Here is a 12,846-nt window from a genome sequence, read left to right as displayed (position 1 = left end):
GAGTAACCGAAACGGATGGGGAACATTTAGCCGGTGCCCAGCCCCCACAAGGCTGCCGATGGGCTGGGTGGCTGGCGATGAACACGGGGACAGTGGGGTGGGGGACCAGGGAGAGGCAGGGGACAGGCCTTCAGAAAACTCCAACCACTCAGGCAACAGGGTCACCGAGGGAGGGGCTAACCGCCTTACACTCCCACCCACACCCTGGAAGACACGGCCACAGAGCTCTCCCGGCCGGTGGTTATGGGGGCCCAGGTTCAATTATGTTTGGGGCAAAATTGATTTAGGAAGTACATATGTCTATAAAATGTTCTAGAAAAGTTTAAACACAAATGGTTGAGATATGGAAAGCACCTTGGGATCTAACAGATGATGTGACCCAAGAGAACATCTCTTTCCAATTTTTCAAAACCAAGTTTTGACCTAGATCCCCAGGGGCCCAGGAAGCCATGGGGCAGATATACCATCTCTCCCAGCAGCATCAATGGGCTTTAAAATACTCTTTTTGTATGTTAAAATAGAATTCAGACAGACTATGCAGTGGGATGCAAATTTTCATATATTTAAAACGGAATATAAAGGAGGAAAAGGGCACGCTGCTAGCTGGCAGCGTCAGGCTCACGGCCAGCTCCCCCAGGGCCCATGTCCATCCTCCTCCACCAGCAAAGTCCCTCACTCCACAGCTGGGAAACCCTGTGTTTATGGGCCCGAGTTTCCCGAGTGAGGACACGGAGGCCCAAAGGGACCCAGTGAGAATCCGTCTCGGCTTCCGAGTCCCGCACAGCCTCATGCCCGTCACCTTCCCCGTGACGCTAGGATCACCCCCCGTGCCCTTCTTCAAAGGGTTAAGTTCATTAATTGGGAACCATAATTTATGTCTAATGCCTCTACCCTTGCTGATGAAGGTTATTATCTAAATTCAAGGAGTTTATAATTAAAGAAATCAGTCACACACACATGAAAAGAGAATTCAGAACCAACAAGGCCAAAGTAGCAAATGAGACCTCAGGACCGTCAGCATCCTGAGAGCTCAGAGGCATCTGGGAGGACGTGTTTTAGCGTCAGACTTTGGGGAAGAGCAGGGGGTGCACAGCAGGGGAGAGAGGGGCAGGGTGCTGAGGGGTTCGGGGTGGTGAGGGCAGCTGAGCACAACAAGGAAGGGGGTTGGGGACGGGAGACTGGGGCCGCGTATGGGGCCAGACTATGAGGGGGGGTGTTTGGCGCTGACACCACAGCAGTGACAAAGCCACGGGGACAAGGGCCCATCTGGAAGGGCTGGCCTGACCAGTCTCAGCATTTAGACCCTACCACTAAGACCCTGTGGGGGAGAAAATGGGGTATCCAGGAGGGGTCTGCTTCTCTTACCCCTTGTCTCCCCTAAAGCTGGGGCCCGGTTTGTGGTCCCACCAAGTAGTACCGTGAGCCACTCCTGACCAGATCAAAGGCAGCAGCCCAGGAAGCAGCTGACCCGACCCGTACTCACTGCCATTTTCTGACACATCGAGTGACCCTGGCAAAGTGAACGTTTCTGAACTTGAGTGCGAACAACATTAATAACGTGAATGCTTTCTGACCAAACCCCTTCGAAGATGGAGATGAAGAGGCAACTCGGTTTTCTGGGAAAGCTACACACAGAAATTTGAGGTTTTATGAAAGGATCCAATAAAAACATTCACCCTAAGGCCTGAACAGCTAAGAAGAGCTTAATATGTGGGCTCTCCGTGGTGTACTTGCATTTTAAGTTGGAGCCAGGAAACGTCTTAACCGAATAAACAAAACCCCAAGAGCATCCGTTCAGATGCCACCAGCAGGTCTGTGAGAGTTAAAGATGGCAGAGGCCTCTGGGGTCAGGGCACATGACAAATCGCAGACCCAAAGCAGATTCTGCGTCCCCAAAGCCAAGACGGTGAGAATAACGACAATGACAAGCATTTCCTCAGCGTTCACTATATACTGAATGCTGAGCGCTCAGAAGATCTCATGAAACCCCATCACGACCCCACAAGGTAAGGCCTCCTGGTCTCTCCACTCTGCAGATGAAGCAAACAAGGCACAGACAGGCTATGTAACCAACTCACCCAAGGTCACCGGACAGTAAATGACCAGCAGGATTTACACCCAGGGAGTCACCCACATTTCAGGCTCCTTGGGGCTGTCTGGCTGGGGCCCTCTGATGACCCATTCTGGATTGGCTCTCGTTGCCCAATCTGCTCTCGTAGCAGATCCATGACTGACTTCCATGCTGGTGGTGGCAACCCCAATGTCCAGGGGTCCAGCCAGATCTCTGACCATTGCTCAGATTCTGGGCTGCACAAGTGCCTCCCCCACCGGCAGCTTTACGGGACCAGGCATCCTGGGAGCAGGGCTGGGGCGGGGGGGGGGGGGTGTATTCCAGGGTCCTGCGTCCCGGCTCCAGCAGGCCCTTGAGTATCACTCGTGCCTGCCCCAGAAGCTGAATTCCCTCAATGGGCCACACAATGGCAAGTAATATTTCCTCCCCTTAGGATTATCATATCATCAAAATTTCATCACTGCTCTGGGTCACTAATAGCTTCCTGCATGGCATCAAACTTTAATTGCCTCTTCCCCACCCCATTCAAGTTTAAAAGACTCTTCTGTGGCTTCGTCACTGGCATCTCGTCTTGAATGCCCCAAGTGACCTTAAGGAGACTCACCAAACATCTCAAGGTTCCCCCGGGGAGGGGCTGGGGGGCGGCAGGGGAAGGAAGAGAAGCCCAGAGAAAGACGAGGTTCCCATCCTGACTGCTCGTATTCTGCCAACTTGAGGCCCAGTGAGGACATGGCCACGGGGATCAGGAGGAGGAAGAGGAGGAGGAGTTCTGAGGGTTATTTTCAAGCTCTACCATGCCCCTGGGCCGGCCTGGTCTTTGGACAGCCCAACAGGATGGGCATCTCATCAGCAAATGGTCACTTCTTTGAGGGAAGGTATCAGGGAAGGGTGCCACGGAGGCGAGGGCAGCCGGAGCGAGTGGAAGAGGACAGGCACTGGGGGTCACAGAGCCGTACGTTCTAATCCTGACTTCCTAGCTCTGTGAGCCTCAGTTTACCCGCATGTTGGAGTGGACGGAGGGCGGAAGCAGGGAACGGTTATACTGCAGCTAACACCGTCTGACACACAGAACTGCACACCAAATGTGAGGGTGCCTCCTCTCTGGTGACCCTAAGATGGGGAGAGAAGACCAGATCGTTCAAAACTGGGTAAGAAACAAGAAGTGGGAAAAAAAGACGCGGGGGGATTACAAAGATCCCCAGGGCTGGCGGCTGGGGCGGGGCATCTGGAAATTCCATGCAACCGGAGATCCTATCTTGAGACCCTTTGGAAGGGTCAACACAGAGACAGCTAGAGACACTGGCTTGCTGAGTGCCTGGGACAAGCCAGGCTCCGGGCTTATCCCCTGCATCGCCTGCTCGGCTCCTCCCCCGGCAGGACGGAAGAGGAATCGGGGAATTCCTGGGAATGTTAGTGACCGAACCCAAAGTGGCCCAGGGCAGCACAAAGTGACAGAGCTTGCACCTGGGCCACCCCAATTCCAAGGCACCAATCGAGACACTGGATGCCACTCAGCAGCTCAAGGAAAAAACCCGAAAAGCAGGGAAGAGCGAGCCTAGGGCCGGGGCTCACTTGGGGATGCTTTAGGGATGGCCGTGTCTGGAGGAAAGTAACTGTGTGTGAAACGCACTTCCGGAGTGACCGCGGATCATCTCCGTGGTTAGGAAGACACGCTGGACATCACCAGTGGCCCCCCACCAGACACCGGTCCCTTCTTCCAGCACACGGAAGCCTGCGCTTGCCAGGCCCCTTGCCACAGGGAGGGGCCGTGTGACCAGTTCTGGCCAGTGGGCTGCAAGGGGAAGTGGCTCAGGCCACGGCTTCTAATACTGGTGGAAGTCTTCATCCCTCTCTTGTGTGTCTCAAGTGAGGCCTCCACGCGCGGGTGGCCTTGCTCCCCAAACCCCTACCTGTCCTCCCGATTTCAGAAAGGTTCAGTGCAGCTACTAGCGACTCAGTCACGACCCAAGGGTCATGTTAGCCCGAAGCAGGTGCCAGAAGCAGCTTCTCCTGTAGGGGCCCGAGGCAGGGGAGTGAAGGTGAGTCTGGGCAGGTGGGCTCCGGGGTCAAAGACAAGGCGACCCATCCTAAGTAAGTCTGCGCTGCAGTCGCTGCGGGACAGGGCTCCCGTCCTCGGGGTGCTTGGCTCAGCACAACGAGGGCTCCATGACACGGGGCTTATGAGACGTATGGAGGAGCCCATCGGAGTGGGTAACTGGTCCGAGAGGAAGCTGGAGGGGCAGGGAGAGGCCAGAAGACAAAGTGCTCGATCCCTTCGCTACGTGTTCATTCACTAATTCTTCATTCCCTCTTTCCCATTCCTTAAGCTCCTTCTCCGTATGAGGCGCTGCCCTAGCAATGGGGGATACAGCAGTGAATGAAATAAAGGCCGTGCCCCCTTGAGAGGGACCAACGGTAAACAGATAAACAAGTCAATACGTGTGTCCGGTGAGGATGAGTGCCACGGAGAAGGTAAAGGGCGGGGGGCGTTCGCGCTTGGAGACGTCATGTTTTCACGGGCTTAGGGACAGATTAGGGACATGGGGGGAAAGTCCTCAAGGAAACAAGGATGGGGCCTTGCAGATATTGGGGAGGACCGGGCGTGGCCACAGGGATGGCAGGACCTTCGGGAGCCAGGCGGAGAGGCCAGAGAGCGACCAGGCAGTTCTGGGAACAGGGAAGTGGTCAGCGCAGTGGGCAGAGCTGGTGAGATGTTGGAGGGGAGCAGGGAGCTGGGAGGCGTGGGTCAGGACATCCTCCCAGCCTTGTGGCCGGCGCATCGTCAGCACTTAGCAGTTACCGAGAACAGTCGAAAGCGATTAGGATTATCTCATTTAACATCCAAAAACTAAACCACCCTACACAGTAGAGAGAGTGATTTTTAACCATCTCCACATTCCACAGACGAGAAGAGTCTCGGCTCCAGGTCACTCAGTGGTGGAAGCAGGGCCTGGGAACTCCCCACCAGGTCCCTGTGGATACCTGCAGGAGAGGGGTCCCCCCATAGGGCTCAGAGAGGGGCTTTCTGGACCAGATACCTGGCTGGGGAGTCTGATGAGACCAGCTGTGCAGGCCCCTCCTCGCCCTCTCCCCCCGCCCAGGACCCTGAGCAGCCCCAGATGGCCCCTTGCTGGACACTGGCCCTGCCTTCTGCCCAGTGTGTGGACAGCAGAGGGGGGTGGCCACGAGGAGGAACCCGGATGCCTCAGCAACAGCTTGTTTTCTTTTCCATTACAGTCAGTGGGGCTGCTGCCGGCAGTGGCTCCTGGCCCATTTGTTGCTATTGGCATCCCTAGGCCCCGAATTATGATGACTAATTCCCACCGTTTTAGGCAGCATGAGGGCCCTCTGTGACAGTGTGCTCCAAGGGGAGCCGGGGAGGAAATCCCCCAGGCAGCCCCATAACACCCAACATCAATTCCAGCTCAGGCTCCCAACTCCCCGCGGGGCAGGGAGTCAGAAGGACTGGGGAAGAGGTGTCTCAGCCAATCAGAGGACTTCTTCAACCACAGCCAAATCCCAGGATCATCGGCCACAGGGACACGGAAAACCAAGTTCTTTTGTAAGGTAGTGAGTCCCCCATCACCAGGGGTATACAAGCAGACACTAGATGGCCACTTGTCCCAGGTTCATGGGCAGAGGACAACACCAGCTGGCTTCTTGTGTTTATTTCAAGTCCGATGCATGGATTCATTCTAGTTCTCAGGACAAAGAACAAGTTCATTCCCTTACTGTTTAACTTACAGCCCAACTGCGTCCTGTGGTACAAAGTCAAATGCATACCAATATGCAGTTTAACACATCATTTTAAAGTCGGCCGTTCAGGCACTGTTTAAACAGAGAACTGCTGTAAAGGATTTGGCCTCTTTCCCAGCTGCCCTTCCCTGATGAAACAAGGTTCCTGGCCCCTACTTTGGCCTTCCAGTAGAGGACATAAGGGAGAGAGCGGTCGATAACCATTTGCCGAACAAATGCATGAGAGGGAGGGTTTCTGAGGCAGGTGTCTGGCTGCCAGCGTGATTCGGCCTCTGGGTAGGGGTCCCGAGTTTTCTCTTCCCACACAGGGGCCATATCCTGCAGCCAGGAGAAACACCAAAGTGTGTCACCCATCTGGCCACAGCCCGAATGTTCCAGACTCCCCAGCTGAAGCTAAGGGGTGCACGGGGTGAGGAAGAGAGGGGTGCAAGGCAGAGAGCCACAGAAGGGAGCAGCGACGCCCCAGCCCCCTCTTGCGTGGGGCTTTGACGCGCACCGGCTGTGCCCCAGGCAAGAGCGACACTCGGCCTTGTGGTAATTAGCAAGAGGCCCTGATCAATAAGTTATTTTTTGCTGTCAGTAATTAATAATTACAGCTTAGCCACACCATGTAATTAAACTTTCATCCCGCTCCCTCGCGTGCTGTTTGGCTTTTATTGTGATTAGCTCCCAGCACTAAACTTTCTCCCTTTGGAGCCTTCAGGAGCCTCCCAGGCTGGGCTTTTCCACACTGCCTGTTCCACTCCACTCACACTCCCTTCTGTCCCTCCGCACCCCCAGGCACCGTTCTCTCCAAAGAACCTTCTGGACCAGCTGGCTGGGCTGCTACTGCCCTCCTTCCAGCCCCTGGGCCTCCTCAGGATGTCCGCCAGAAATTAATTTTCATGGCACCCGAAGTGTCTTTTGAGAAGCAGGCCGAAATGCAGCCATCCAGGCTCACCCAGACGTTTCCAGGCGGAGCACTTGGGAGGGGAGCCCGAGGGCCACGGCAGACAGAGCGACAGCCTCGGAGGAAGTAGGAGATAAAAGAAGCATCTTGGGTGAGGAGAAGGCATGCAAGCCCTTTCTGGTGGGTGGCCAGAGCTGGTCCTCACGGTCCTTCGGCTTATGGTGTAAGAACAATCATCATCGTCATGGTAAAAACAATTACACTTTATGAAGCACCTTCTAAGTGCCAGGCACTTGCTACGTCTCCACCAAAAACCGGCAATCCCCTTTCCTACAGCATCACTGCGCTTAGCTCCGGAAGTGCGTGTGAATTTCTAGGGACATTGTTAAACGGTGGCATTCCATATACGCAGGTGGCACTGCCTGGGTCCAGCAGCTGAAAACACTGGCCAAAGTCTAGCCCAAATCCAGCGGCAGCCAAGGTGAGGTCTGTTGTGGGGACGAAGGCCACCTTGTCCCTCACTCTATGTCATGACTGGAGAATGTGGCTCACGGGCTCAGAAGGGACAAACAGGGCCAGTGGCTTCAACTATCCCAGAAGACCAAGGGCAAGGCTGCAAACTCAGACGCCAAGGAGAAACTCCAGCCTCGAACCCCAAAGCAGACAGGAAAGGACCCCCGAACCTCTGTGGCCTGTCCCTGCCCCCTCCCTCCACCCCCACGTGCAATCAGCACTGCCCTCAAGTCCGGCCGAGACCAAGTTCCCACAATCCCCTGCATGGTCTGCCACCAGGAGACAAACCCAGGGTACCCATGGCTGCTAGAAAACACTCTCTCGGAGCCAGAGAACACAAACGGAGCAGCAGGGGATGGGGGGCAGCTTCATTCAGAAAGGCAGCAAACAAGAGAAGCAGAGAGGGAGGAAATCAATCAGAGAGCTTCATCGATGATGACAGGGTGAGCCCCTCCAGCAGGAGGACAGAGACAGGAGGTGGCCGGATCTTAACTTCCACTGGACTGCTCAGTCTTGGCCTCAAGTGGATGGGACAGTATTGGCTGGGACAGGACAGAGGCTTGATAACTCAGGAAGGACCTTCCCGTGCCCCAGGGACTCTTTATGGGCCTGGGCCTGCACAGACAAGAACTAGTGAGCCACCTGCCCCGGAAAATCATGCCACTGCCAGAGTCCGTAGAGTAATTAAGCCAGATGCTTCCTGATGGGCTGACACCCCCAGAGCCCTCCCTGTCCCCTAGCTTTCAGCTAGTAGCCCCCGGGGCATCTCAGAGCAAATCTGTGAGATGCCCCAGGGAAGGCTACACCCCCATCCTATTCTGTGGCCTCGAGGTCCTCTCAGGACCCTTAGAAGCAGGGCCAGGCCCCTAGCAAACCCACTGCAGCTGTGGATGGTCCCGGTTCCAAGAGAGACAAGGGCCCAGAACTCACCTGGTCCCTGACTCTGTCCCCAGATCAGCCAGCAGCCTTGGGTAAGTCATTTAATGCCTCTGGACCTCAGTTTACCTATCTGTTATATGGTTTCTAGAGTAGGCCGGCCTCTAAGGTCCACGTCTGCTAGAAGATTTTATGATGATCATAAAACTAATAATAACTTTTATTACCTTACATTTACAGGGTCCCTTACAAAATTTCTAAGTGCTTTAACGTAAATTACGTTGTAAAATCCTCCCCTCAACCCCGTGAGTGAGAGCTGATATTCTCATCTCTTTGATCTTGGCTCTCTGGACTGCCTGACGCTGGGCGCAGTGGGGTCCCTTCACCCCCGCCGCCGATCGGAGACCCCAGAGCTGGTTCGAGACAGAGCCTCCACATTCCCGCGCCCCCGGTGGGTCCAGGCATGCTCCCGAGCCTGGAAGGGGGAGGCCAAGCCCCTCCAGTCCTGAAGCTTGGTCCAGGTTTCGTCTCCCTCCGCCCCCAGCAGGCGCCGCTCGGACACCGCCGGCACCACTGTCTGGATCTGCGAACCCCAAAGGCAAGGAAGCGCCGGTGCAGCCGCCCTCCCCCGCTGGGACCTGCCGGAGGACCGGGGATGGAGGGGGGGATGTCTGGGCATCCGCCCTCTGGAGGGGCGCAGCGCGGATCACGCCTCCCCTTCCCTCCTAACGCTCCCACCCACCGCCCCAAAGCAGCCCTTCTCCACCTCGAGGCTGCTCCGGGCAGCTACAGGTCCGAGACCGGAGCGGCGGGTGGAGCGGGAGGCAAAGGCAGGATGCTGCGTGCGTCTGGGGGCGGGAGGGGAGACGCCTCAAACGCTCCCCGCGCACCACCCCGCGCTGGGTCCGCGGTTGCACGCGCGACACGGGCTCGAGGCCCCTCTCCGCCGAGCACCCCCAGCCCCGGCGGCGGCCAGGCGGCCAGGCCCGGCAACTGCCCTCCCGGGGCGACCAGCCCGGCTCCCCGCGCCCGACTGGGGCTCCTGCCGCCGTCCTCCGGCCCCACTCCCTCGGCCCCGGGCGGCCCGCGCCTGCCCGGCAGGGCCTGGCTCTTCCCGCGGACCCCAGGCGGGGACTCGGAGCCCGGGCTGAGGAGCTTGGGGAGGCGGGCGCTGAGCCCGGCACCGAACGGCGCGCCCTCCCACGCCCGCCCGAGGGCACCCACGGCGGGAGGGGGTCGCTACCCCTCACCTCACCCCGGACGACGCCGCCCTCCACGGACCCCCGCCTTCCCTCTTCAGGAAGCCACAAGTCTCAGAAAGACGGCCCCACCCCCCCGAAAGAGCCCCCAAACTGAAAGGGGGGGTGTCTTGAAACTCCCTGGAGAGGGCTCTGCCCAGGCTAAGCCCCGTGTCCAGGAGGGCACCGTGTGGCCAGAGTGCCCCCCGCCGCAGCCCCCTCCCCAGCCCCCGATGGGGTGGCCCTCCGTACCTTGGGCTCCGGTCGCACAGATCTGGTGCAGGGCCAGCAGCGTCCATATCAGCAGCCCCCACATGGTGACCGGCTTTGGAGGGTGGTGCTTCGCACTGTTTTATAATCCGGGGGGGTGGTCCTGGAACTCCGCGGCTTCGTCCCGGGAGACTGTCCACGCCGCTCGGGCCGGAGCCCGTATATGTCCGGGAGGGGCGACGCCAGCGACCCCAACCCTTCCTTCTCGTCAGCGGCCCAAGTCCGATCCCGGCGGCGCGCCCGGAAGGCGAGGGGCGAGCGAAGAGAAAGAGGAAAAGCCCGCTCTCGGATTCGGGGGCTCCTCCCTCCCCGAGCACCCCAACTCCGACTTCTCCGAGGCGGGGCGGCCTCCGCGAACCAGCCGGGTCGCGGGCCGCGCTCCGGAATAAACCGGCAACTTCAGGAAACTTCCTCCCGTGGCCACGTTGCCCGCCCCCCGCCCCCTCCCCGCCCCCTGGTTGGGTTCTCCGAGCGGACGCAGTCACCGCCGATCCCGGCGTCTGGGGCCCGGGGCCGGGCGGGAAGCGAGCGCGGCGGCCGACGCGGGCGCGGGGCTTCTTTCAGGGGCGCGGGCTTCGGGGGGCGCGGCTAGCATAGCGGGCCGAATCTCCCCGGAGCTGAAGTTTTCTTCTCTCTAACTTTGCAGGCGGCATCTGGCGGGGCCGAGCCGCCCCTCTCGGCTCCACCGCCCCGGCGCCCGATCCGGGGACGCTCGGTCCCTCCCGGCGGCGCCGGGCCCGGGCGCGCCCTCGGCTCCGCTCCCAGCGGGCTAGCAAACTTTGCGGGTCCCGCGGCCCGGTGCGCAGCCCCGCGCGCCCATGTCCGTGCCGGTTGCGGGGCGGCGAGGACGGCTGCTGGGCTGGGCTGGGCGGCCCGGGCTGTCGCCGGCGCCCGGGCACGGAGCCTCCTGCCGGCCGACGATGGAGCCGGGCGGCGCTGCCCTCCGCCGCGCCCCGGCCGGAGCTCTTCGGCGAGACGCGCGGAGAGCCCGGCGGGCAGCCCCGGCTCCGGGTGCGCGGCGCCTCCTCGGACGCCCGGCGCTCGCCGGCCGCCCGGGCCCGAGGAGCAGCGGCCGCCGCGCCCGCCCCGCCGCCTGGGCCGCGCCGCCGCAGCCGCCCGCCTCCGCAGCCGCCGCTGCCGCCGCTCGCCGAGCCCGCCGCCCTCCGCTTCCCGGGCTCGGCGTCCGGAGAGCCGCTCCTGCCTGCGCCGAGCCGGAGCTGCGGGGGCCGCGTGAGCCGGGGACGAGCGCGGCGGAGGCGGAGGCGGAGACGCGGAGAGGGGGGCCGAGCGCTACCCCGTGGCCGCGACTGGAGACAGCCTGCGCGCGGGGAGGCGGGGGCGGGGGGGCGGCGGCAGCAGCGGCGGCCCCGAGCCAGGCCCGGGAGCGAGCCCCGCAGAGGCAGGGTCGGTCAGCGCGGCCACCGGACCGGCGGGAGGGCGGCAGTGCCAACCCCGGGCCGCGCGGGGGAGAGATGCGCACCGGGCCCCTCCGCACTCTGGGCCAGCCTTGCCTTCCAGCCCGAGCCCCGCACCCCTCCTCTCCCGCAGGCCTCATCTGAGTCCCAGTCTCTCCCACAGCGCCGACCCCCCACCGCCCTTCCTGTGATACGGGTGGCGGGTGTGTTGGGGAGAGGGGGTCGGTCAACTACTTGATTCCAGTTTCCCCTCCCAGGTCAGGCTTTCGAGAGTCTGGAAACGCTCAGGGCCGAGAGCAAGACAAAAGAGAGGCCTGGGACTTACAGATGGCTGAGAAAGTGAAGTTGGTGCCAAGGCGTTTGCATTCTTTGTTCCGTCTTCTTTTTTTTTTCTTTTGAGCTCTGTTTGCTAAGGGTAGAAGAACGGAAAATTGGTGCGGGAGCCCCAGAGAAGAGGGGTGGGAGGTTTCCTCCCTTGTGGCCCAGAAGAGTGAGCAGGGACCAGCACCCACCATGGAAGAAGCCGGTAAGTGTTTGCAGGACCCAGTTAAGGTTTCCTGGGCAGTACACAGCTTTGCCTCGATGGACTCCTTTCTCCATTAAAAGAAAAAAAAAAATTTATATATATATATATATATATATATATATATGTAAAAATAATACTTTAAGACTGTTGGCACAAAGACAAACATATTAATGTTACATATTAAAACATTTTTTAACCTAAAATGTCATTTATGTATTCTGATTTTAAAAGAAATGACATTTTCATGGGCACCCAAGAAAAGATGGTGTACCTTGGCCTGGACCCTGCTGAGCCACATGGATAACCTTGTCCTGCCTGCTTGGGGTTTCTGCTGGGGAGCAAAGAGCCCTTGAGACCGTCCATCTTCTCCCAGGCCACTTTTCTCCTCTCTCCCTAGTGTCTCACCTATCCGGGTGCCTCACCGATGCCTCCCCTTCCTTAGGGCCTGCACCACCCCAGAGGGCAACCTCGTGTGGACTGCTGAGGTGTGGACACAGCCCCTGCAAACATTTCATCGTTTTTATACTCTCATTTCACCTGCCTTGGAAAAAGAACTGTGGGCGTTCTCTGAAAAGGGCTGAGCAGCTAGCCTGGCTTCCTTACAGCCCTTCCAAGAGCCTGATTCAAACATTTTGCACTTATTCTCCTGGAGACTCGTGTTGCATCCCAGGCCCAAGCCCTTCTGGCTGGCTGGCTGCTAAATGGGAGGGCTCCTGGGACGGGTGGCCTGAGGATGGCCAGCCCTGCTTTCCCTTGGTGGCCAGGCCACTGCCGGCTTCTTGGAGATGCCCAGCTGTGTGGCGTCACACAGCACCTGAGTGTCCTTAGCTCCCAACCTGGAGCTCAGGCCCTTGCAAACCATGGAGCACAGCTGGTGAGCGGGACTGGTGAGTCGGGTGCTGTTACACTCCTCACTCACAGAGGGGGCCTGAGAGCTGGATTTGCTGAGAACTCCTCCTCAACCAGCCGGGAGACCGCAGGAAAGCTGTATCTCGGTTCTCAGAGGTGGGAGCTCACATCACCACGATGATCTGAAACCTTGGTGGTTTCCACCCTCTTGGTCCCCAGACCCAGACTTCTGCAGGAGCTCCGGGGGCTCTGGACAGCGTTTGCTCTCTCTGTGAGAAGAGACATGGGGTTGCACAACCAGCCCCGTGTAACTTCTTCAGGGAGTTGAATCCCCAAAGGCCAGGGCAGGGCATCAACTGGGGAGCAGAGGTCAGGGAGCTTTCTTCTGGGATTGGAAGTCTCCAGGCTTGTCTGCCCCGCAGAAAGCATGGTACCCTATGGGC

General features: G+C 59.1%; 1 protein-coding gene across 3 annotated transcripts in view; it reads right to left on the bottom strand.

Moving 5' to 3' along the window:
* SDK2 (sidekick cell adhesion molecule 2) overlaps nt 1–10,662 on the bottom strand; it is a 252,097-nt gene extending 241,435 nt beyond the window's left edge. For all 3 annotated transcript variants that reach the window (XM_047708154.1, XM_047708155.1, XM_047708157.1), the window contains exon 1: nt 9,596–10,662. In XM_047708154.1, coding sequence (XP_047564110.1) covers nt 9,596–9,659 — 64 coding nt within the window. In that variant the 5' untranslated portion in view covers nt 9,660–10,662. The remainder of the gene's footprint in view (nt 1–9,595) is intronic.
* Nucleotides 10,663–12,846: the final 2,184 nt, after the last annotated feature.

This window comes from Lutra lutra, chromosome 16 (genome assembly GCF_902655055.1).
Source record: "Lutra lutra chromosome 16, mLutLut1.2, whole genome shotgun sequence".
Lineage (NCBI taxonomy): Eukaryota > Metazoa > Chordata > Mammalia > Carnivora > Mustelidae > Lutra > Lutra lutra.
This window is presented reverse-complemented; position numbering and strand designations above follow the sequence as displayed.